The following is a 22303-nucleotide window of genomic DNA, read 5'->3' as shown; positions in this document are numbered from 1 at the left end:
ACTGTACAACACTGGCGGTACAAAAGAGCGTTCCAGAAGAGCTTTGTGCCGGAGGGTAATAGGGGATAAAACAAAGAAGGGGAGACAATTAGTGGTGTGGTGGAAAAAGTGCAGGATGCCACAGCCGTCAGCGTTGCAGTCCGCACGGTCATTCCTAGGCACCGTAGCGGAGGACTCAGTACGCTGCGACCGCGGTTTGGACAGTGTGCCTCATAACGAGGCGGGTCTGCGGTGTTTGGCTGCCGACGGAAATTGGAGCGCCGTTGCGGAGCTCGCAGAGCGACTGAGTGCTGCGGCAACGGAAGAAACGGCTGAGGGATTGTCAAGGAGGTTGCAGTTCATTCTTGTGCAGGTAACTGCGAATTTTCACATGCAGCGCTACAACGTGGCGAAGAAACTGGTAGAATCTTTAGGTGACCTGAACAGTGAGCGGTATATTGACCCGAAAACGAGTGAGTCTACTGTTCCGTTTTCCCTTCGCTTTATTAGCGCCATTATTCCGTTGTATATCGGCACGAAGATGGATTCTCAGCAGCGACTCTACGCTCTCTTACGGGATTGCAGAGAGAATCTGGGAAAATATGCATCTGCAGTTTGGGTAGCTCGCATCAAGCGAGTGCAGCGTGCATTGGTTGTGAGCCACTATCAAGTAGAACAGTATTCAGAAGCGCTTCGAATATACAATGAACTCATTGCGGTGGAGGGAAACGCCGACGGCGACGACATGGGATCCTACGCGCTGCTCCGGCGCATGTTGCACCTTCACCAGTTTGCAGCGCTGGCCTTATTTTGTGGCAATGCTTCCTTTGCAAATAGCATTTACCAAAGTATTGCCAGTATTAACGTTAGTGAAGCTGCTCCTTGTGTGCAGAACTTTCACGAATGCCTTGTAGATTTCAACACGGGCATATGGTTGTCGTTTAACGGTAAGGTTCAGGACTCAATGAAAGTGTTTTGTGATGTGGCGACGAAGAGTCGAGAGTACTACTGCGCTCTGGGTGCGTCGCAACTAATGTCGACTGATGTGCCCACGGTTTCTAACCGGCAACTAAAATTCGTTGCCGATGGTTGCGATGCACTTGCATTATCCGAGCTCTGTCGGCATGCCTTTCATCAACTCCTCGTTAACGCAACAACCTCCCACGTGGTGACGATGCCATATGAAGCGTTGCGAGGTAAGGCGCCAGCGACCATGTTGGGTGGCACCATCAGAACGATGGAGGATTATTTGCGAAATGACCCCGCAGGGCTTCTTTCGTCGGATGCATTCATCTCAAATGGTGTTCGGCTCTACACCCTGGAAGGGGGCACGCAGATGAGAAGGTTGGAACTGTTGAACGACCTGATAGAGGTTTTCCGCTGCGATCGGGCTTCCGCCCCGCCGATTGACAAAATCGTTTGATGGCACGGCGCTGGTAGGAAAGTTGTGCCACGCAATATTGCCTCGTCATTTGCTCAGGATGCTGTCAGAAACTTGGCACTAACCATACAGAGACGCGTCCGGGGGTGTTTTCCTCTTCTTACTTATAAGCAACTGATTTTGTTGCTCTGATGACACGTCCTCTCGCTAGCAGTGTATTAATGCAATGTCTCCCAGGTGAGCTCACCCCTTCTTCACCCTTCTCGTGTTTACTCGAATCGAGGATCTGCTCGTTGCTTTCCCCTCTCTTTATGCTGTTCTTACTGTGGTTAATGCCCACTAAGGTGAGTGTATGCGAGGAAGTGCCGTTGACTCTGGTGGAGGAAATGTTGCGTCCGACTGTGCTGTATGGTGTTCTGCCGCGTATTGTGCATTTTTATTTTTATTTATTGTTCCCTCATTCATTTGTGTTGTGGGTGCTGAGCACCAATTTTTCGCACCCACCAAACAGCGATGTCAGGGCCACTTCATGTTGAGTTGGCGCAGCGACTGGGTACGAAGGAAAGGTTGATGCGTAATATGTGCGGTTGCCTATGGCGCAAACGCGTAGCGTGTTCGCAGGCTTCGCTTCATTCACTTTTGTGTATATTTGTGAATGAATGACCGGGGTTTAGTTCATTTGTGGGACAAAGTACGTTGTTGCTGGTTTTCACCCGTGGTTTCCGGAAAGAGGGAGGGATTTTTGAGCCTTACGGCTGGGCGCGCTGGTGCGATTTTTTCAGCATTGGAAGCAGGTGAACTGTATTGCACCCAGGTGCTCGATTTGCCCAGCTGGCTGAATGGGAAGGACCTGTGACGTCTTTGTACATCATTGGTTCTGTTTTTTTTGTAGGTCCCTCATTTCTTTTCCTGGTGCTGCTTTCACGTTTTTTTCCCGGTTTTTTTTCGTTTCCAAAGCTAGTGAGGTGCAGGTGCCTCATGTCGGTTTTTCCCCCTGGCCGTGATTCGCAAAATGTGGTCGTGCGCTCTAATGTGGGTGTGCCTTCGGGCCCGGATGTCACCCTTGTCGCCTCTGCTCCGCTGCTTCTGGTGTCCACTGCTGCGGTTCATTCGTTGTCGGGGAGCCATTCTAAACTCAAGACCTCACATCCTGGCCTGGCGGTTCGCCGCATGTTTGAGCCACAGGAGCTGTGTGCCATCAGGGAGGATGCGTTGCGGGAGTATTTAAGGATGAAAATGGCTGATGAGTTGTCGGATGTAGAGCGTATGGAGGCCGACGCGCGTGAGCGCCTCGTCGAGCAAGCACTATTTTTTTTTGAAGCACTAGCGACGCGTAACGTCGAGAAATGCAAGAAGTTGGCGAGGGGAAGGGAGCTGTTGTATTTTATTGAACGTCTGAAGGACAGAGAGGCAATCGAGGATCAACGTCGATATGCCCTTGAGGAGGCCCTGCGCGAAGAAGGCCGTGCAGAGTGGCGGCGGGAGGTAGAGGAGAAGGCCGCGTATGGGGAGTACTTGCGGGCTTTCGAGGAATGGAAGAGGGAGCAAGAAAACACCGTCCGTGCCGCATGCGCATTTGTAATGGGAACTGAGGTGCGGTACCGGCGCGGGGTGGTGGCAGAGGAGAGCGATGCGTGGGAAGAGTTGTGGAGAAAAGAGCGGGAAGAGCGCGAGGAAGCGGAGCGAATAGCTTACGAGAATTTCTATAATAGTCCAGAGCAGGTGATTCTGCGTGAGGAGCGCGAGAGGGTGGAAGGAAAGTTGAGACAGAAGTATGAGAGGCAAATGGTTCGTCATTTGAAGGAGCAAGAGCAGATCGTAAAGTCCTGTAAACACGGCCGCGGAAATACCTCTATTTTTGAGGGACCAAAAGCAAGCAAAAAGTGTGCGTCGTGCGGTGTGTCCTTTGATAAGGACCTCGGTTACTACGTGCGATCGTACGGGAAAACTATTCCCCCACCCCCTCCACTCCCCGAATCAATGCTGGATTCCGCAAAGCCCAAATTCGCCGCCTCGCACATGCCCGGAACGCAATCGGGAGTACAACCCACCCCCGTTCCACCGCCTACTTCTGAGGGGAAACTACCACCAATAGGTAAAAAGCGCTAAAGCTGATGGCAGGAACCTGAAGGGGTGGACGCCACGACATTACCTGAGATACGTTTCTTCTGTGTTTTATTGGCTTTAGATTTCATTATGTTGTGACCTCCCTGAAATCTGTCGGTGACTGGTGTTGTGTGTCCGCTTGTGTGTCAACCGATATTTTACGGGGAAATTCTATGTGAATAAAAGGCTGACCAATTTATTGGCGACCTGTGTTGTTCTAGTTGCCATTGGGGTGGAAAAAATCATAGCGTGATGAAAGCAGTTATGTGCGGACATGCCGAATGTGTTGTTATTGAGGAGTGTCTTTACCTACCTTACCTTTTTTTTCTGTCATGTGAAGCGTACTATCAGCAGCAGTAGGGAAAGAGCAAAGGTAGCGTGCTCGAGGGCATCATCAATTAGAAAAAGTTTCAGGGGATTTCGCTGGGGGGATGAGTTCTAAGAGCAGTGTGGGAAGCATCAGTAGCATTCAGAGGGACCAGGAGTACCTGCACTCGCACAATGTACGAGGAATGCTTGAACTTCTCATTGCCGATGTGATTTTAGAGCGGCCAGAGAACGCATGCGAGTATTTCGCCTTGTGGGCCTCCCGGAAACAGAGGGAGAGAAATGCTGAGAACACTTCAGGAGGCCAAGCGCCCACTTCGGCCGCTGGATCATAGGCTGGGCCTCGGCAGTGCATGTGATTTCGTCACACACCACCCTCGAGTACGTCTTTCTGTAGCTCGAGGGTATCGGATATGCGAATTGAGTACCTCCCTTCGGTGGTAACATCTGTTAGCCGGCACTCAGAGGCGCAAATAGGCTGGTTGTGCGCGAATACGCGAAAGGTTATGGGGGGAGTGGGTTATCTTCACCGATGACGCATTGATGTGATGTGCGTGTGTGGTTGGACGAAGTTTGTGGGAAGACACCGCGGTATTTGTTCTTATTTTGCCTGTGAACATGTAGAAGCGTAAAGGTATCTGTGTTTTTTGCTGCGATTTCCCCCCGTACTTCAGATGTATTTTCCATATGTACAATTGATGGGGGAACTGCACCACTGTGTAAGCTCATCTTCCTTTTAATGTCGCCGCGACTCAACCCTGCGGCTGGTGGGTATTTGGGCTTTTTAGGAGATGGTCGCGGCATCATTTATAAGAACTGTGTGGGAATATGCGTGCGAATCACTAGAAGGTGTCGCTTTGCCACGGCCAATGGCACTCTCTGTTTTCTGGTGTGTAAAAACGTTGTCGAAGGCAGGGGGGGGGGGTTACGGTAACGAACGACATTGCAATCTTTTCCTATTTTTCCCCATTTTGTTACGGCCACGTGTTTAGACACTACTATAGGGAGAAGCATCGCGTCACAATGCAATGCTCATCATTGAAGACCGGTTGCTTGAAGCTACTATCTCAACTTCCAGAGGGGCTGCAGCAAGCTGGACGCACCGCAGTTAGTGCCCACCAGCGAAGTTACTGTCCATATTCTAACTTTGCGGTGGGTGCTGCGCTCCTCCACGACGACGGGAAGGTTACTTCGGGTTGCAATTACGAAACTTGTGTTTACAAGGGGACATGTGCCGAGGCTTGTGCTATTGTGAAGGCTAACATGGATGGGTATCGTACCGCGCAAGCGGTTGCTATTTACGGCCGCAGTGTGCTACCCACTGCCGCTGCCGCAGCGGCTGATGCCACAGTCCCTCCATGTGGATTCTGCCGGCAGCTGCTCGCTGAAGTTGCTGATTTATCGGGAAATATGAACGACTTTCTTGTTGTCCTTGTTACTTTTGACCAGGAGCACGCGAGGCTCTTTCGACTTTCAGAGTTGCTGCCGCAACCGTTCGGACCAAGCAGTATCGGCATGGACGTGGCCGCACTTGCGACAGGAGAACACTCAAGGTGTCCAGGAACTTTCTGAGTAAACGGTTTCTGAGGGGGCGAGAGAAGTGCGGGAGTGAATAAATTGGAGTGCTTCATCTAATGCTGCGATAATCTTCTGAGCACATATGCACGATGAAGCAACTGGGCTCATCATTACGTACCCCCAGATGATAAGTAGTGTGTTTTCTCACTGCACGTGCGAGCCTCGTTCAAGGACTGTTTCCCACCTTTTCACAGGTTGGCTTCACTGAGTCTACACGAAAGGACTTGGGTGTGAATGAGCAGCAGGGATGCGAGTAACAATCGTTCACCCAACAGTTGGTAACTATAGTTTGAGCGAAACAATGAAAGGCGTTGTAACATTTTCAATCCTCTTAACGTGATAGACAGGAGGGTGGTCAGGATTTCTTAACACCGTGACTGTGTTGCGTTGAAAAGTGAGGAACCGAGGAGAAGATTCGGGATTGGATCCTTCCTTAATGAACACAAAATTTCCTCATCTCGCTTCTTCCGGCACGTGGCTGAGGGGCCATCTAGCTGGGTGCTTGGTTCGTCCGCAGCAACTTTCCCGCGATTCTTTTTCTTTTGCTGCTGCTTATTATACCGTTTTGGATTGTTTCACAGAAAAAAGTTGATTGTGGACGTAGCAGTCGATATATGTATATATATATATATATATATATATATACATAATTGTGTGGGTGGATGTATGCGCTGGGCAGGTATTTGAAGTGATTCCACTGTATTTTGGATAGCACTTGTCCCCGTAACCCCAGCCCTGTTGCATCACATGACACACATTTGGGCCCGCACAAGAAAAAAGAGCTTTCGAGCTGTGCTTTCTCTTTCCTTTTCTTGCTACAGCCGCCGGCGTCAGCGCCAGCCTCGCTTCGCAGTAGAAGGCATTCCTTACTATTCAAAACTTCTAAAAGCCATATGGAGGAAGCGAAAGAGAATGTCCAACTGGACGCAGGTGGTGGTGAATACTCCCGGGAACGAGAGGTTGCCGTACAGTCGGCGGCTGCAGACGGATTTACTGTGGACCGCGGTGATGCAGACGCCGCCTTTGCTGCTGACTTCTTGTCCCCTGTTCACAAAAAGTCGCCTTCTCTATGTGGATCCTGTGATGGGGAGTTCTTTGGAAAGATGCAGTCGCCCGGAAGCTGCGCTACAGAGGGCGTTACTGCATTTTATGCCGCCGCTGAGAACGAGATCAACATCGACGTGGAGAGTGGTGATAATCATGATATACCAGCTATCACAATTTGGGTTCCCACAGCCTTCACAAAGGCAGCTGGACGGCGGATATGCATACGGGAGCAGCGTTGCATTACTCAGGACTCGCCGTACTGGCGGTTGCTTAATGAGTGCCCCCTTGCCGAGGGGTTCGCTGACAATACAGAAGTTGAGGAAAAGCAGACGGGTGACTCCCACCAACAGTACCCCCGAAGTTTACAGCCGCACTGGCGCCGGCGGCGGCGGGAATCAAATGTATTTCTGTCGCCAATGCCTTACGAGGAGTCTTTTGCTACCTTACCTCGGTGCCGGTCGTGCCCCTCAAGTCTGGGAAGTAGAATTTCGTGGGAGAATTAGCTTTATGCTCTTCTTCCTCTGCCTGGGCCGACGGGAACATGGGTTTTCTCCCCAGCCCCACCAACCCCTGAGCAACACCGGTCTTCACACTATGCCTCGAGTAAGTTAGTGCACTACCTCGGAAGGCGGGTTTGGAATAACAAATGGGAACAGATATTAGGGGGATTTGGGTATGCGGTGGTGGGGCATGGGGTCTGTGTACACAGTCGTACAGGGGTTTCCAACCCACAGAGCTCTGTTGTCGTGTGGGTGTAAGGCACATGCTTTCCTGGCTGCCGAATTATCTTATAATACTTTTTTATTTTAGTTCACTGTCCGTGTGTTGCCTTGGATGATATGTTTCAGATCTCTGCGCGATTTTTTGTTGGTTTGGCCGCTGCGAACGTGTGTGTGTGTGTTTTCATGTTTTGGAGTTACGTACTGTTTTTTTTTTTTCAACCATAGTTGTAGCAAAACTCACTGGACACCAAAGTCGTACCTCAGTACGTTTCGTTTGGTTACCTTTTTTTTGCTATTTATTGGTTAACGTCGACAAGGATAAGAGCGTGTGTTGTGTGTGTGAATCCGCATGTAAGGCCAGTCGTTGGCGGACATGTGCTGACTGTATTTTTTCTCAGTGCCAGTGCTGCTTCCTCTTCTCATTGTCACCCTTCTGCTGGATTCATCTGGATACGTTTAGAGTGCTGAGAAGGGTGAGGGGGAAAGGTAAGGTTTGTGAGTGCATACCGGGCATCATGAGTTTTGGCCTTGAATACAGCGAGGGACAGCGCGACTATCTCGAGCGCATTGGTGTAGGCCCCCTCCTTGAGGATTTCGTTGCCGATGCTGTCCGCGAGAAGCCTAATGATGTTTACGAGTTCCTACGACAATGGGCGACTGCGCGGTGCGCGAAGGCGACGGCTGCCACTCATGAAAAGTCTGCCCGAGTCATTCAACGCGCTTTCCGAAACTACCGCTCGCGGTTAACCGCAACTGCCTAAGCGATGCAAGAAACATCTGCCTTTTAGAGGATAGAAAGTGACAAGATGAGCATGTGGGGTTTGATTGTTGAGTGTGAGATGCCAAACTCCATGTACCAGGGAAGCATGAATGTATTTTTTGTGAGCGCCTCCACACGCACACTCTAATTGATGTGGTTGAACACCAGACAGATGGTGTTTGGCGTTGAATTTTGCATGTGAAGCTGTATAATTATCGGCGTTTTCACCTCCCGATCGACAACGTCTCATGCTTTTCCTTTTGTGCCAGCGTTGTAGTGAAGGGGGCCACTATGCCATGCCCGTTTCCTACTGTAGGGAAGGATATGGTCCACACTGTTTTGTGCGGTGCCCCACTCGACCGCGGAAGGTAGAATAGAGGGAAAGCAGTTGGAAACGAGGAGAAGAAAAGAGAAGATACGGTTGAAAAATAAAAACTTACGGAATGTACGGTGTCGCATTTTGTCCGTCCCTTTACTAACCCTGACACCCGAGGAAGAGGTATGGAATCGTAAAGTAACAATTATATTTCTTTTACATTGTTTACTGCTGAGCTAAGATTCATTGAGGGATACCCAAGCACGGTAATCACTTTTCCCCCCTTTTTTGATATTTCGTGGTTTAGAGAACAATATGGTTAGTTCCCAACGGGCATGACTGCTTCCACTTGGGTTCCTGAGGCGTGTGAGAGTGTGAGTGTTGTACAGCACAGAAAATGAAGCTAGTTATGGCGTACCGCTGCTGCTCTAGTGCCGACACTGTGCGAGATGCGTTATTTTGTACCTTCCCCAGGAGTGTCTGCCTTAGTTTTAATCTAATCCTTTCTTCACCCTCTGTGCTTTCTTGATTTGAACCTACTCTCTCCCCTCCATGCATTCAAGGCACAACACGGGGCAATCCGAGGTCAGTGAGCTTCACTTCGTGCCGCATGATGCCTTCTGGTGGCTCCGGAGAAGCATGTGTTGGTCTGCTTCGTGATGATCCCGCGAACTGAGTGTACCTTTTTTCAGCACTTTCGTGCAATGGAATGTAATGGCACGGTGCCCTCTTGTTGGGGTGTACTGATAGCAGATTTAACGGGAAACGTGCTGATATAGTTGCCTTCACTACAGTGATATCAACTTCTCCGTACACTGAGAACGCGCTATTAGCTCCCAACGGGTATGACTGCTTCCACTTGGGTTCCTGAGGCGTGTGAGAGTGTGAGTGTTGTACAGCACAGAAAATGAAGCTAGTTATGGCGTACCGCTGCTGCTCTAGTGCCGACACTGTGCGAGATGCGTTATTTTGTACCTTCCCCAGGAGTGTCTGCCTTAGTTTTAATCTAATCCTTTCTTCACCCTCTGTGCTTTCTTGATTTGAACCTACTCTCTCCCCTCCATGCATTCAAGGCACAACACGGGGCAATCCGAGGTCAGTGAGCTTCACTTCGTGCCGCATGATGCCTTCTGGTGGCTCCGGAGAAGCATGTGTTCGTCTGCTTCGTGATGATCCCGCGAACTGAGTGTACCTTTTTTCAGCACTTTCGTGCAATGGAATGTAATGGCACGGTGCCCTCTTGTTGGGGTGTACTGATAGCAGATTTAACGGGAAACGTGCTGATATAGTTGCCTTCTCTGTTTTATTGATTTGTTATTTCGATCTGCGTCTGTATATTTTTAAATTTTTCTTCACCTTTTTGTTAGAAGGTGTCCGACTGAAAGGGTATTGCTCATATATCTTATTTTTGACGGGGACCCACCCATCCATAGAGCTACACACATCTTTGTGTATTTGCGGTTGGGTGCGGCCGTCTTTTTGTACCGTTATTTAGAAAATTTTGTTGAAAGCCTTCCTATGATCGACAAATCGCCCCGTGGTGGCTTCTTTGAGCGCTATGTGGATACCCTTCCCCCGAAGGAATCGGGATCCCACTTGACGGTTCGCAGCGGGACGACGCCCGGCCGTTTTTTACCAACTGCGGAGACGCTCTCGCCATATCCGGATGGTGTTTGCTTAAGAGCACATCAGGAACACATACCAAACCCAGGGCTAATGGACACGGCAAGGTCAATTGAGAGTCTTATGCCGTTTGAAGTGAAGGGTTGCAAGGCATCGTCGGCACTTCCAAATATACAACTCAGCGAAGTGGCTGTCGAGTACGGATTCCGCCAGCCGGTGGCAGCCTCAGACGATCGTTGTTTGGCTGATTGTTGCATCAACGACTCCGGCTATTGGACCTTGTGCTTTGCAACGGAGTCCGGTGCCAAACTGGGCGAGTTGAAAGTACCAGCACCATGTGAAGAGGAGGGAGCGAATTTTGACGACGTCATGGGTATAATTCATGATAAGGCTGCACTTCTTAAGTTTCAGGTGCTGTACGTTACATACTTGGATAAGGATTTTGATTCTTTTGCGTTGCTGACGCCACAGACGGTGCAATTCCACGCCGACTGCTTTCATGTAATTGTTGAAGTGAAAAAAGATGAGACGGGCCAGATGGCAGATGTGCCGTTAGAGCTTGCGGCACCATCGGAAGCACTTGCAGTGGAGGGGACTAAGACCCTCTTGAAGGTGGATGGTGTTGTAAAGCGAACTGGCGGTTACGGGACTGTGTTGAGTTCTCCAAACGCATTGGCTTCGCTGTTGTTCAGGGCTCCACAGGTTAAGGGCCACGTACCAGCACCTGAAGAGGAGCTGAGACTTGATGAGGCCGTTTGCCGTGATCTTAGCGTAGAGGAGGAGATAAGCCGCGGGAAGATAAGTTCCGATGAGGCTACTACACGACTCATCCTGCGTGCAACTGAGAGCACGGCGATGTACAGAATGTCAAGGTATTCACTGTCTAACTGCAAGCAAACCCAAGTGGAAGAATTACCGCAATCGACTGATCAGGCTTCATTACAAATGTCCTCCGAACGTGTGGAGCCGGCGCAGAATAACGGAAATTGTTCGGATGAGCCTTCGTCATCGGTTCAGCTGTCTCTTATAGAACGTATGAATTTGTTTTCTCTTCATGTTGACAGTCCGATGAAGGTTGAGCCGGACAAGTGCGTTCCCCGGGTCACACGACTGCGTCTGACTTCCCCTGATGAGGAATGGAGTGATTTGATTCAGAAAGACTTTGGCAGATTGACGGGTGCCGTTGTGCTAGACCTCTGTTCTTCTTTGGGCATACCGCGTGAGGCTATCACGACGTCGTTTAGTGCCCCCAATTCGTTATTGGTAATCATAACAAGGCTCAGCTACGATACACGCACGAGCCGCCAGTTTCAGTCTGCCCTCTGGGAACATGGCTTCCCCAACTTAATGCAGCTTTATGACCTCATTCCCCAACATCGTTGAGTATTGGGAGTTGGACTTGGGATGTGGCTTTGCATAGCTGACTTCAGCAGAAAAGAGGAAGGGGGAACCTGGGGCCCTGTCTGTACTGGGTTCGAACGACGTAAGGACGTATGCGGATACGTACACTCATACAGTGGTAAGAACCTGTCGTTCATAATTGAGGTGAGTGAGCGGGCGTGAGTGGATCACTGGCGTTGGGATTGGCGTCTCCATGTCGGGTATTGCGTCTATTGTGGCTGCTCCACCTCGCCGTTGGTGGATGGGCGCAGTTCAAGGACTCGTGCGGCCGAGGAGGATGGTTTGTAAAGAGGATGAGAAATAAGCGGGTAGTGGTGGAGGTATGAGGTGGAACTCTGTGTACAAGGGTTAGATAGCAATACATGAGAAGGGGTGGAAGGCAATGGCTGGAAGTAGCAGTGGGCTAGGTAGTACAACCAATGGAAAGGTACTGGGAGATACTCGTGAGACAGCGGACTCCTCCAAAGTGGCAGCGCAACATTTTAAGGGAGACTTTCGTTAAACCAGTGCTTTTCATCGCAACTTTCTTTCCCCTTGTTTAATTCTCCGGGCAATAGTGGTAGTTGTTAGGAGCTTTTACATCGTATGACGATTGTTTTATTGTGTACTTTATTGTCCCAATTATCATCATTCGTATTGCGCTGCATTCCATTACATCGCTGTTTTCTTTTTCGGTTTCCGCATTTGCGTTTGGTGGCTCATATGGGCTTCAAACGCTACCCCACCACTGTACTGTCAATCTGTTTCTTGAGTAGATGTGCGTCTACCTCTCTGTCTTTGTGCATTTGTGCACATACAAGTACAGGAAAACGTTGTACGCTGTTTGTTCCAGGCGCGTTTATAATATTTTCTTCCCCCGTCGTTTTGTATCTTGCTCAGCTGCAGTTCTCCTGTGTACATTTATGTTGGCTTCAGAACGTTGCAGCCGTTTCTTTAAGGACGCATGAGGGTGTCGTGTATTTTTCAGCGAGTGAGCAGTTCGCGCTTTGGATGCGGGAGGAGGGGAATTAAGCACGGACAATGAAAGGGTTACTGATAGTAGATGGGTGGAAGTGGACGACGAAAAAAAAAAGTAGATACCAACGAGAGAAAATAAACGGAAAAAGCAGCGTGAGACAGGATGATTTCGACGTCCCTCTGCTTTGTTTTTGCGTTTTCTCTCTTTTCTTTGTCTCTTTCTTCGCAATCTTCTCAGAATCTTACCCCTTCATAAGTTCATTGTTCCCCTGCCTCTCTGTGTGTTCTACATCGAAGCCGCTGGCGGTGGGAGGCACCTTCTCAGTTCTCCGACCACAATGTAAAATTAACGGGCTTAAGGACGTTTCCCCCCTTTTCTTTTCTTTGAGTTCCTTCTCCGCTTTTTGCAGTTTGTTGCCTCCTTTTGTGCGTGTTGGCGCTGCTTACCTTGCGGTCTGTATGTGAGGGACTCAAATAATACTTTAGTTTCGTGCTACTTACAGTTGTCCGGTACCTGTGTTTTCTTTTGATCGTTTTTTTGTGTTCTCTCTTTTTTGCCTTTTCCTTGGTTGCTGCCGTCGTAAGGTAGTTCAGATTGCCTCTGGTGAACGCTGAGCGTTGCCACAGTGGGTAATAGACTGTAAGAACTCACACGCACTTTAGAGGCGCGAGCTGGTTGCATGTCCGGTAGGGGTCATGGTCGGGGTAGAGGGGTAGCGGCGCCCCCAGGGAGCAAAAGGGAAGTAAAAGCCAGTTCCGCTCTTGCTGAGCCACAGGAGAACGGCACCGCGACGGCACAGTCGCAGTTGCAGTATCTGCAGGCTCGTCGTGAAGCTATAGAGAGGCAGTTAGAGGGGCTGGATGTTTGCGTATACGACCTTGAGACTACCTATCTTCGGCACTATGTAGAGCTCGGGGGCTGCCTTTTTGATGGTTTTGGCCTGGAGCGGCAGCAACTGTGGTGTACCGCAACTGCAACTGCCACTGCAACCTCGACTTCTGCTAGCACTACCGCCAGCAGCTCATCGTTGGGTACGGCTCTCGATGCCAGAGTTGCCGCTTATCGCGAGCGGTTGCACCGCTTCACGCCCAGTGATCGAATCTTTACCGCATCATCCGTTGGGGCTCTAGGGACTGTTGAGCGGGTGAAAACTCTTGAAGCCGCTCAGGAGGAGGCAGAGGCAACGAAGCGCACGCGTAAGCGGGCACGTGGGAAGGGATAATATGGTCGTGGCGATGAAAGGACATGTCTCGGCGTGTTAACCGTTTCGCGTTCCTGGGAACCAGTTTGATGCGCACGTTGATGGGCATTTCCACCTCTTAACTGGGTCAGGGTAATGTTTCTGACCGAGCTGACTAGTTTTCTTTGTGCCTTTCCACCCATCTTGTAACATATATGCTTGGTTTTTTTTGCGCGTTGTTTACCTTAGATCGAATACGGTCGAACCACTTCTTGTATTTTTTTTTTGTCGCTTTCCCCCCCCCCTACACTGTTCACACCAGTTTTAGCTGTCTTACACGACCGCGTGTATAAAGAAGCTGCCACTCGCTGTTTGCAGGCTCCCTACTACAGCTTCTACCTGACGTGTGGATTGCCAAGCAGAAAAGTAGTAGGAAATTGGAAAGGGAAGAAGGTGAAAACTGGTGGAGGAAGCAGGGGAAGAGTCGAAACGACAACAGCAGCCGCGGAGTGGTTTCTGTGGTGCTTTCTTTCGGTTGTCGTCGATAGGCACGTATACGTACTTTTACTTTTCGTTGTTTGCGGGCTCTGGGGACAGTGACAAGGTTTCAGGGCGAAGTTTTACGAACGGTGTAGCTAATAATCGTGGCAATAAGGATCCCACGAGGAGACAAGTAAAGAGTAGTCTGTCACGAGTACTAACATTATTAAGGCGAAGGGATATAGCATTGGTGGGAATAGAGCGGAAGGAAAGGATTTCGTGTGCGTTGGCGCTTAATATAAGGAACTCTTTTTACCTTTCGATCAGAGTCGTAACAAACTCGCTCAATTATTCTGCTGGAGCATCTCAGTAAAGCGAAAGAAAGCAGTACCACCTGCAAGGGGGAGGGTGCAAGCGGTGGAAGGCTTAAGTAACTGCTTGAGCAAATGTCGTCTCAACTCGCTTCGCAGCTACAGAAGTTGCAGCATCGACCAGTGGACGACAAACGTCTATCCGGGTCGTTCTTATTCAGCGATGGTGATTCACGTAACTTTTCGCGTGAACAGATACATCAGCTTGCTGTCCACGGTCTTCAAACACTGATTGCGGTTGACAATCGCTTCCACTTCTTTGTTAACCGACTCTTTGACCCACATGGTACTCGTGCAGAGCGGAAGCAACTTAGAAGGGACGCCAACCAGGAACTGAACGAGGCGGTGGAACAGTTCCTTACGCTGCTTAGTCCCCACATTTTTCTTACTGCAGCGCATCAAGTTTTCGAATATCTCGTACGTGTGCATGAGGTGCACGTTTACAACGTTTCAGCGGTGCTACGTGCCTTCTTGCCATACCATGATCACAGTTTGTTTTCTCGTGTGCTGCTGCTGCTGGATTTGCGAGATACTGGTCTTGAGTTCCTTGCAGCAAATCAGGAGACCGGATCCCCACTGCTTCGGGAACACTTGGTGCAGGCGTGCGCTGTGAGTAGAAAAGTATTGCAACTCGTGTGTCTTACCGTTGCGATATCGGTGCGAATGCGCGTTCACAACAGCGCTGCACACGCGCTTTTCGCCGGTGTGGCGGTTCAGTTGGCTTCCTACCCCAACGCCGAGGCAACATGGCGCGTACTTTTACCATTTGTTGTGGAATTCATAACCGTTGGGAGATCAACAGAGAAACTGTCTAATTCTGAGTTGCAGGAGGTAAATGAAGGTGACGAGAGTCCATGGATTGGTGAGGACTTAGATGGCAGCGGGGTGTCGAGATTTTCACCCAGTCGGGAGGCTGCGTGCAGCGCGCTCGTGGCGCTGGTGGCGTGGAGTAATGAGGTGAAGTTGTCATCCGCAACCCTGAGAGCCGTTGTGAAACCAATTTACCATCTGTTGACTACAGGTGTGGATGGTTCCGCCTCTTTCACCGTTTCAGTGGTTGATCTGTTAGCGGTTCTTGATGTACTCTTCCATACTCAGCGCGAGGCTGTGTTGGACGTCACGTTTTCGCCCCAACTTAAGTTCATGCTCTCGTTTCCGTGGGGACATTGGGTCCGGTTTATCGACTCTTCTGAGGCGCGGATATGCGACACCCTTGTTTCCGTGCTGTTGCGTGACTGTCTCTACCGGCTTAAATCGACCCATTCACTGCAGTCAGTTTCGTCTGACGTCCTGGTGTTTGTGCAGTGTGCTGTGGAGTTTTTACCTCTCAACGATGCACTTGTGGCAGAGACGATAGCGACGTTAGTGTCGTGCAACGTTGAGGAGACGGCGACAATGGCGAACCACCAAAACGGAGAGAACGAAGAGGAGGTCCACTTGGGCGTGAAGCAGTTACAAAGCGGCCGAGGGGGTAGTAAACATGGGCAGAGTTCGACCGGGAGGAAGTGTGTGACCATGTGGATACAAGCTCTCGAGAGGCGCTTCTGCCACGTTTTTGATACTACGCTGTCGCAGTTGCTCAATGATGTCACTACCCAGAATGCTGCCGCAAGGTTTCTTGCGCGGCACCTCAGTGGTGCGCGGTACGAACTGCTGGAAGTCCGTGGATCGTCTGGGTCAACGGAACAACTGCCGTTGTTCGCTTGTCTACTGCATCCGGTTGCAGAGGTGCGACGATTTGCGGCGGAGCGCATGAGGGAGATGTCTATCGGACAGTTAACCACGTCATCCTTATCGACACTGGACGGTAGCCGAGGTAATGAAAGGGGAAACACTCTTCTGGACCTTCTTGGCCACGTAGCGCAGTACGAGCAGTCACCAGAAGTTGCCATGATGTTTCTGGAAGTCGCCGGTGCTGCGTCCAACAAACTTATACGCGTGATCCTGTCAAGTGGAGCGGGGGCCGGGGAAACGCCTTCAAGGTCTTTTTCAGATGAAACACAGGGTTCCGGCAACCCTGTGGACGACGCGATCGGCATTTTGCGGAGGTTGTTTCGTTGCTTCTGGACGATGACTGTCACTCAAGGCTGTGTTGCGATACAGGAGAGGTTCTACCAGTTGATCCTCCTTCCACTCATGCAACAGGTTGATGAGCAACGGGGGGTATTTCTGGGTGGGTCGAAGAAGAAGCTGAAAGTTCCCGAGATGGGAGATGCCTGTCGTATCGGATGGGGTCTGCTGCTTTACTATGCGACATTGTTGTACGTACATGCTATTGATCTGCTTGTGCGGGAAAGGAGTGTCAATGGAGGGTCCGCCAAGGAGCGTTTGTGTGCCGGGGAAAGTACAGATGCCGAGTTGACTAAGTTGGTGATGAAATTAGAGAAGCATTTGGTGGAAACCGTTCCGGGCATTGGTCGGACGGCAACTCTCTTTACCCCTGCGTTGTACCCGGGATGTGATCCACTGTATGAATTTGCCGATTGTGATGCCAGCACTGAAGGCGGAAAGAGCGCCGCGGCCTTCATGGGTGGTGTGACCAGTCTCTTAGACGATGAACAAGGGGAGGAGGGGTTCTGCCTTTCTGTGTTTGAATGCACCCCATTACTGTTGGCGCTCTACCATGAGGCTTCTGTGCAGGTTCGTCCGACCCTCGAGCGGCTGCTGTGTCTGCGTGAGGCTAACGAAGATGACCGTCCTTCCGCGAGGGCAATTATGCTCGAGTGTTGCGTGGGCTGCGCGGCGCTATTATCAACAGCTTATGATTCTGAGCTGGCCGACGTCACACACATGCTGTTCCAGTTCTTTGTGAGTGGTAGGAACGGCGGCGTCCGTACCAGTAAGTATTCTATTGGGATGAGAGGCGGCTACTTGATGAATTTACAGGGATCACAAAGAGCGGCAGCGGGCGGGATGAGAGGACGTGTTGGACGAGGAGCTGCAAACGACGGGTCGTCGCCATTTTTGCCGAAAAATCTGTTTACCAGGATAATGGGTGCCACTATTCGCATCAGCATGGAAACGCGTTTGGCTAGAAACTCTGAGGTCGGTAGTTGCGTTGAGGGCGAGAAGATGGCGTTCAATTCAACCAATACGCTGGCGTACATGGGGCGTTTGCTGGGTTATTTGGATGCCCCCCTCCCGGCTGCGGCAGTCAGTCCCATGTGGCTTCCACCCGCTTACCTGCATATGCTGGAGTTGTGTAACACCGCTAGCGACGTTGCGGGCGATGACTGGAATGTACAGCTACCCGTGGACTGGTTCCGTCTCGTCTACCGCTCCGTGTTCGAGTCCCCTGTCACTCTGAAATCGAACTGTGGAAGTTACTTCTCTCTGTCAGGGTTATTTGTGGCTGTGACCTCACCCCTAGCCGCGCCGGCTGGTCGCCGGGAGGATGTATTGACAACGTTGCAGGGGCTCATACTTTCTGCTGCGGACGATGTTAAGAGGAGTACCAGAGACGCAAAGAAGAGACTAACGATAACTAACATGAGCAGCGCACAGCTATTTTTGGAGGCTGCGTTGCGTCAGGGATCCATTTCCATCACAACACTGAATGCCCTCGTTGAGGCAATAGCTCTGGAGGATTCTCACGCACACCTGACGCACACCGCCTCCGAGCTTCTGTGCCGCATGATAGTTGACGGAGTTGGAAACGGTGGAAATGAAGAAACAACAGCGCCCTTTTCCTTTCTGAACCTTGTGGTGGAGCACTTCTATCCACTGCGCGCCCGGAAAAGTGGCATCGTGGTTAACGCTCTCCTGCCGCTTTTAATATCACTTCTAGAAGCGGGCGGCGACGGTGGAGAGGGGACGGTGAGCCCAGAAGCAGCAAACTTTGTGCAAGCCATCTGCAATCGCGCACAGATTTGCGCAGAAATGGCAACCATCAGCAACGAAGAAAAGAATGCCTTACTGCAGCTGAACCTTGCCCTTGTTCGCCACCCGTTTCTTCGAGTCAGTGGTCGCCGTACCCGCTTAGTGTATCGCCACGCCCTCAGTACCTTTGCTTCGGTGTTGAGTCGGGGGTGTGATGTATCTTCTGCAAACCCACTTGTCTTTGTACCAAAGCCAACGCGAAATACTTCACAGGGCACGAATAATTTATTGGAAAAAAGCGACGACGAGGATTACGCCAAAAGGGTGGCTAGTGTGGTTTCGGAGGTGGTACTGGACGACGCTGTTTGCCTAAGTCGGATGGGTGCTGATGCACTTTCACTGTTGGTCGGTACTGTTGGCGGCTACCAACGCCTATTTTTACCACTTGTGTCACAGAAACTGAAACAGCGGAGTCCGGACTTGTCAATTATTGCGGATGCGCTCGAGGCAGTTGCAGCTGCGTCACCTTCCTCGCCATTACCGGGGTCGGAAGGAGAGGGAGGGGATACGGTGGACGCATGGGAGCCACCATCGTGGTGTACTCTTTATGACCCGCTGAAGTCCACAGATGTTGAGTCTATTCTTCAGCTTTGTGCGAAGTCGTTGAGTCGGGCCGATGGCGGGGAAGAAATTGTGTGGAGACGAGAAGGCAACACCTTACCAGCACTGCGCATTCTGTGTGCTATTTTTGAATCATCGCACTTGATCAGGTTCGATGGGGACGATGTGGGCAAAAGAGAGGGGGAAGGAGGAGAGGACTTGGGGGATTCATCATTATTTAATTTGGTTAGAGAGGTTCTGAATTCGTTCCCGCTGGCATCCCTGCTTCCACTTCTCGAAGACAACGATAGTGCTGATGTTGGTGCCTCTGGGAACTCGTTGTATCGCCTTGCTTTGTCATTTATTCGTTGCCTTGTGAATCTGTGTCTTTCGTCACCAGGGGCATTAAACGATGGTCAGCCAGATGGCGCAGCGGTTATACGCCAAGAAGTTGTGAGGCAGAGTGTAATCCTCATGGCTGGCTTATTTACTCCGGATTTACCGTCGTCAAGCGGAGCACAGAAGCCGGCTTCGGCATCTGAAGCTGCACGCCCCAATTCCGTTTTTTCTGGCCGCACCATCGGTACCGTCACAGAGTTGCTAAGGATCGTTTCGCCGCTTTTTACCCCCGCTGTTACACCAATGCATTCCAATGATTTTTCTGTTGGTGGAAGGGTTGCGCTGCATATACCGGTCGTCGCCCTTCTCATCCGTCTGGAGTCGGTAAACTTCGAGTCTGGAAAACACAACTACACCAGTGCCATGGAGGTATGCCGCCATCTCTTAGTTAGTTTTGATGTGCAAACACAGCTGCTTTGTCTCACGGGTATGATGGAGCTGCTTGTTGATCCGCACAAACAACTTTCCCTATCGTCGCCAAAGGTTGGTGGTAATCGGAGAGGAAAGGTCGAAGGTATGGACACAGGTGACGTCGGGTGTTCTGAAAATGATGATGATTACACTATGAAGCGGCTGTTTCGGAAGCTATTGAAACCCAATCAAGTGGTAAATCGACAGGAGGAGATTATGTACCTCATCAACGACACGATTAAATCAGAGGAGTTCCTCGCCGGGTTTGTGGCGCTCCAGCACAGCACCGCGGTGCTTTGTTTGGACACAGCACATGCTGATGGTGGTGTACAAAGGGACGATACCAGTGGGACCAAATATGGGGAGAGCTCCTTGTTTGAGGGAATCGACAAAAGCAACGAGTGCATGGCACTCCTTGTTGCCTCTCTCAAACTGTTTGCATACTACACGGAGCTCAACACAGCCACAGAAAACGATGCCGGCACCGCTGCTGCCAGTCAACATTCCGATGGTGGGTTTGTGGGCGCCCCGGCGTACGGGGAAAAAAAGGCGTTTGTGATGCTGTTGGAACTCCTCGCTGGCAACACGCTGGCTTGTGTACTTGCCGGTATTAATGAACCTACATTTGTTTTGTGCATGAAGAACCTTCTTACAGACCACCGTGCGGCGGTGCAGTTGAAGGGACTGGAAATGCTGCTGGACCGCTTGCACAACGCTTTGCCAACTGTTGAGCAGATCCTCACGAAGGAGGAGGTGGAACGGGGGCGCCAGAAGCTACGCGATCCCAAGAGCAGATTAACCCTTACAGACGTTGTTCGCCTTAAGGCAAGACCATTTGCGACGAAGCGGTCCTTCACCCTCTTCTCTCATATTTTCGCGTTGATGATGTCGGCGGCGGGGGTGCAGGTTGGAAAAGCCGAGAGGGTAGACAATTTGAGGTTACTGACACTCAGCGTTGCATGTATGGAGGAACTTGTTCGTATTATAGCTAGTGGTGGTAGTCAACACGCAGAGGCGGCTCTACTAAACGTAAACCGTACTGCTCGGGTAACGGAAGACAGACTTAACAAACTGTTTGGCAACCATTCCCGCGTGGAGGAAGTTCATCGTTGGGTGGACAGCATGGTTTCTGTACTACCCCGTGTTATTCGGTCGTGTCGTAATCAGGATGAAGAGCATACGCACGGCTCCAAGGAGGATTGTCTGTTTGCCGCAGCTGCTCTTTTGACGGCGCTCGGCACAGTGAGCCAGGTGATGGGTACTGCTTTCACCGTGCCGCATAGTAACGTCACACTGCAAGTCGTAGTGGATGCTGCCGTTTTTGCAGCAGCGGGTGTCCCACCTACCGTTTCACGGGGTGAAGTGGGGTCCGTGCTTCGTCAGTCATCTCTCAATTGCTTACTTCGTACCTTTCCGTCGTCCTGGCTCATGTGTCAGCCATACCTTTCCCGCATCATTTACGTCGCGACACACTTGCAAAACGTCGATGACACGGAGACTAACTATCTTAGTGTGGAGGTGATGTCTATGTTGGAGGTTGCCCTTGAGCCGCAGTTGTTTATTGAGGCATCCGCCGAGTGCGTGCGGGGGATTGTCGAACAGGAGGTGGCCGCAGATGAATCGGGGAAGCGATCAAAAAGGGTTCTGCGCGTGCGGGTTGACACCCACTCTCTAGCACTGCTTTACTCCAGTATACAACGGCGGGTGACGAGCCTTGGCCGCGAGGAGTTAAAACATTTGAGTCTCTTCGTGGGAGGAACCACAGCTCGTGACAACTTTTGGCTCTCATCGATGCAGACGCTAGCCAGTGCACCGACGCTTCCATCACCAGATGCCGTTCAGCCAGTTCTCGAGGCATACACGATGTTCTTTTTAAAGTTTAAGGCCAAACACTGTACATCTTTCATATCCACAATGGCTGAGTGGGCCTTTGGTGGAGCTGCGGAGGGCTTCGTCAAATCGACTGAGAAACAGCAGGCAAAGGAGTCGGCAGGCAAAGAATCTGAGGACGTGCGGGAGAGGGACGACGTAGCGTCCGTTCCCCGTGTGATTGTGCATCGTTGGCTTCTCTTCTATGCATTGTGCAACCATTTGCTGGAGAGGTTGGGATCCATCATGGATTTTGCGTTTCCTGTTCTTCTGCCGTACATCGTCGGTACCCTTGCGAGCTACTGCTCATCTACAACACATGCTGCGCGCCATGCGGCAGATCTCATAGCGCGTACGCTTGAAGGTGCGCTCAACAGCATCAGGATCATAGCTTCCGCCCAAACAGCACCACCGCACCATGATCATAGCATTCCGGTGGACAATTACCTTGCAACACACGAGGTGTTCAGCGCCGTAATGCCTGCAGTCGTTCGGCAACTCACAAATCTCGTGTACCTTGCCGACAGCACACATGACTACGCCTTTCGCGCGGAGCAATGTGTCATCCCTGCTGTCCGTGCGCTGTTCCTCTCATTGACATCTTCCAAGCAGCAGAGCGACACTCAGCGTGAAGTGCTGCGTTCGCTTCGTCACCCGAGTCGTCATGTACGGCGTGTGGCGCTGTTGTGTCTTGATCGCATTTACGAGGACGGTGGAGGTGAATTGGCTGCGCGGCTCATGGCTGAAATGCTTCCTTCCGTTGCGGAGCTTACAGAGGACCGCGACGACGTCGTTGTGGAGCAGGCGCGGAGGTTGTGTGGACATCTTTCATCCATTACGGGCCAAGATGTCCTGTATGCGATGGGTTCCTGATACCCGCTGCAATGGGAAGGGTGTGCCTTGGAGTACATGTACATGATGACATCTCGGTGAGGTAGCTCTCTAAGTCAAGAGCTGGTTACTATCTTTCATTTCC

At 50.9% G+C, this 22303-nt stretch overlaps 17 protein-coding genes and 8 non-coding genes across 25 annotated transcripts, besides 1 other annotated feature; 22 read left to right on the top strand and 3 right to left on the bottom strand.

The window, feature by feature from the left end:
- Positions 1-115: 115 nt before the first annotated feature.
- Positions 116-1402, top strand: Tb09.160.1740 (hypothetical protein, conserved; the record flags this gene model as incomplete). The annotated part of the gene is made up of 1 exon (XM_798520.1): positions 116-1402. One exon carries the CDS (start codon positions 116-118, stop codon positions 1400-1402), a length of 1287 nt encoding a protein of 428 aa, XP_803613.1.
- A 149-nt stretch (positions 1403-1551) lies between these two features.
- Positions 1552-1896, top strand: Tb09.160.1730 (hypothetical protein, unlikely; the record flags this gene model as incomplete). Its single annotated transcript, XM_798519.1, has 1 exon — positions 1552-1896. One exon carries the CDS (start codon positions 1552-1554, stop codon positions 1894-1896), a length of 345 nt encoding a protein of 114 aa, XP_803612.1.
- A 119-nt stretch (positions 1897-2015) lies between these two features.
- Positions 2016-2216, top strand: Tb09.160.1720 (hypothetical protein, unlikely; the record flags this gene model as incomplete). Its single annotated transcript, XM_798518.1, has 1 exon — positions 2016-2216. One exon carries the CDS (start codon positions 2016-2018, stop codon positions 2214-2216), a length of 201 nt encoding a protein of 66 aa, XP_803611.1.
- A 122-nt stretch (positions 2217-2338) lies between these two features.
- On the top strand, positions 2339-3469 carry Tb09.160.1710 (hypothetical protein, conserved; the record flags this gene model as incomplete). Its single annotated transcript, XM_798517.1, has 1 exon — positions 2339-3469. The coding sequence occupies one exon, from the start codon at positions 2339-2341 to the stop codon at positions 3467-3469; it is 1131 nt and encodes a 376-aa protein (XP_803610.1).
- A 249-nt stretch (positions 3470-3718) lies between these two features.
- Positions 3719-3826, top strand: Tb09.160.1700 (hypothetical protein, unlikely; the record flags this gene model as incomplete). The annotated part of the gene is made up of 1 exon (XM_024642634.1): positions 3719-3826. The coding sequence occupies one exon, from the start codon at positions 3719-3721 to the stop codon at positions 3824-3826; it is 108 nt and encodes a 35-aa protein (XP_024498421.1).
- A 71-nt stretch (positions 3827-3897) lies between these two features.
- Positions 3898-4128, top strand: Tb09.160.1690 (hypothetical protein, conserved; the record flags this gene model as incomplete). The annotated part of the gene is made up of 1 exon (XM_798515.1): positions 3898-4128. One exon carries the CDS (start codon positions 3898-3900, stop codon positions 4126-4128), a length of 231 nt encoding a protein of 76 aa, XP_803608.1.
- Positions 4129-4816: 688 nt separating this feature from the next.
- On the top strand, positions 4817-5365 carry Tb09.160.1680 (cytidine deaminase, putative; the record flags this gene model as incomplete). Its single annotated transcript, XM_798514.1, has 1 exon — positions 4817-5365. The coding sequence occupies one exon, from the start codon at positions 4817-4819 to the stop codon at positions 5363-5365; it is 549 nt and encodes a 182-aa protein (XP_803607.1).
- Positions 5366-5981: 616 nt separating this feature from the next.
- Positions 5982-6020: a microsatellite.
- Positions 6021-6264: 244 nt separating this feature from the next.
- Positions 6265-6921, top strand: Tb09.160.1670 (hypothetical protein; the record flags this gene model as incomplete). The annotated part of the gene is made up of 1 exon (XM_798513.1): positions 6265-6921. One exon carries the CDS (start codon positions 6265-6267, stop codon positions 6919-6921), a length of 657 nt encoding a protein of 218 aa, XP_803606.1.
- Positions 6922-7655: 734 nt separating this feature from the next.
- Tb09.160.1660 (hypothetical protein, conserved) lies at positions 7656-7901 on the top strand (the record flags this gene model as incomplete). Its single annotated transcript, XM_798512.1, has 1 exon — positions 7656-7901. One exon carries the CDS (start codon positions 7656-7658, stop codon positions 7899-7901), a length of 246 nt encoding a protein of 81 aa, XP_803605.1.
- Positions 7902-8146: 245 nt separating this feature from the next.
- Tb09.160.1640 (hypothetical protein, unlikely) lies at positions 8147-8359 on the bottom strand (the record flags this gene model as incomplete). Its single annotated transcript, XM_798511.1, has 1 exon — positions 8147-8359. The coding sequence occupies one exon, from the start codon at positions 8357-8359 to the stop codon at positions 8147-8149; it is 213 nt and encodes a 70-aa protein (XP_803604.1).
- A 160-nt stretch (positions 8360-8519) lies between these two features.
- On the bottom strand, positions 8520-8774 carry Tb09.160.1630 (hypothetical protein, unlikely; the record flags this gene model as incomplete). Its single annotated transcript, XM_798510.1, has 1 exon — positions 8520-8774. One exon carries the CDS (start codon positions 8772-8774, stop codon positions 8520-8522), a length of 255 nt encoding a protein of 84 aa, XP_803603.1.
- Tb09_snoRNA_0008 lies at positions 8536-8591 on the top strand. Its single transcript, XR_002989682.1, has one exon. It is a non-coding gene; the product is annotated as an uncharacterized ncRNA (small nucleolar RNA).
- Tb09_snoRNA_0007 lies at positions 8602-8669 on the top strand. Its single transcript, XR_002989681.1, has one exon. It is a non-coding gene; the product is annotated as an uncharacterized ncRNA (small nucleolar RNA).
- On the bottom strand, positions 8775-9284 carry Tb09.160.1620 (hypothetical protein, unlikely; the record flags this gene model as incomplete). The annotated part of the gene is made up of 1 exon (XM_798509.1): positions 8775-9284. One exon carries the CDS (start codon positions 9282-9284, stop codon positions 8775-8777), a length of 510 nt encoding a protein of 169 aa, XP_803602.1.
- Tb09_snoRNA_0006 lies at positions 8785-8855 on the top strand. The gene has a single exon (XR_002989680.1). It is a non-coding gene; the product is annotated as an uncharacterized ncRNA (small nucleolar RNA).
- Tb09_snoRNA_0005 lies at positions 8869-8965 on the top strand. The gene has a single exon (XR_002989679.1). It is a non-coding gene; the product is annotated as an uncharacterized ncRNA (small nucleolar RNA).
- Positions 9035-9101, top strand: Tb09_snoRNA_0004. Its single transcript, XR_002989678.1, has one exon. It is a non-coding gene; the product is annotated as an uncharacterized ncRNA (small nucleolar RNA).
- On the top strand, positions 9112-9179 carry Tb09_snoRNA_0003. Its single transcript, XR_002989677.1, has one exon. It is a non-coding gene; the product is annotated as an uncharacterized ncRNA (small nucleolar RNA).
- A 10-nt stretch (positions 9285-9294) lies between the features above and the next one.
- On the top strand, positions 9295-9365 carry Tb09_snoRNA_0002. The gene has a single exon (XR_002989676.1). It is a non-coding gene; the product is annotated as an uncharacterized ncRNA (small nucleolar RNA).
- Positions 9366-9378: 13 nt separating this feature from the next.
- Positions 9379-9475, top strand: Tb09_snoRNA_0001. The gene has a single exon (XR_002989675.1). It is a non-coding gene; the product is annotated as an uncharacterized ncRNA (small nucleolar RNA).
- A 259-nt stretch (positions 9476-9734) lies between these two features.
- Tb09.160.1610 (hypothetical protein, conserved) lies at positions 9735-11222 on the top strand (the record flags this gene model as incomplete). Its single annotated transcript, XM_798508.1, has 1 exon — positions 9735-11222. The coding sequence occupies one exon, from the start codon at positions 9735-9737 to the stop codon at positions 11220-11222; it is 1488 nt and encodes a 495-aa protein (XP_803601.1).
- A 603-nt stretch (positions 11223-11825) lies between these two features.
- Positions 11826-12251, top strand: Tb09.160.1600 (hypothetical protein, unlikely; the record flags this gene model as incomplete). The annotated part of the gene is made up of 1 exon (XM_798507.1): positions 11826-12251. The coding sequence occupies one exon, from the start codon at positions 11826-11828 to the stop codon at positions 12249-12251; it is 426 nt and encodes a 141-aa protein (XP_803600.1).
- Positions 12252-12260: 9 nt separating this feature from the next.
- Positions 12261-12662, top strand: Tb09.160.1590 (hypothetical protein, unlikely; the record flags this gene model as incomplete). The annotated part of the gene is made up of 1 exon (XM_798506.1): positions 12261-12662. One exon carries the CDS (start codon positions 12261-12263, stop codon positions 12660-12662), a length of 402 nt encoding a protein of 133 aa, XP_803599.1.
- A 215-nt stretch (positions 12663-12877) lies between these two features.
- Tb09.160.1570 (hypothetical protein, conserved) lies at positions 12878-13420 on the top strand (the record flags this gene model as incomplete). Its single annotated transcript, XM_798505.1, has 1 exon — positions 12878-13420. The coding sequence occupies one exon, from the start codon at positions 12878-12880 to the stop codon at positions 13418-13420; it is 543 nt and encodes a 180-aa protein (XP_803598.1).
- Positions 13421-14304: 884 nt separating this feature from the next.
- Positions 14305-22200, top strand: Tb09.160.1560 (hypothetical protein, conserved; the record flags this gene model as incomplete). Its single annotated transcript, XM_798504.1, has 1 exon — positions 14305-22200. The coding sequence occupies one exon, from the start codon at positions 14305-14307 to the stop codon at positions 22198-22200; it is 7896 nt and encodes a 2631-aa protein (XP_803597.1).
- Between the last annotated feature and the right edge of the window lie 103 nt (positions 22201-22303).

This window comes from Trypanosoma brucei, chromosome 9 (assembly GCF_000002445.2).
Source record: "Trypanosoma brucei brucei TREU927 chromosome 9, whole genome shotgun sequence".
NCBI classification, from domain to species: domain Eukaryota; phylum Euglenozoa; class Kinetoplastea; order Trypanosomatida; family Trypanosomatidae; genus Trypanosoma; species Trypanosoma brucei.
Note: the sequence above shows the minus strand (reverse complement) of the source record. Positions and strands in the feature narration are given on the sequence as shown.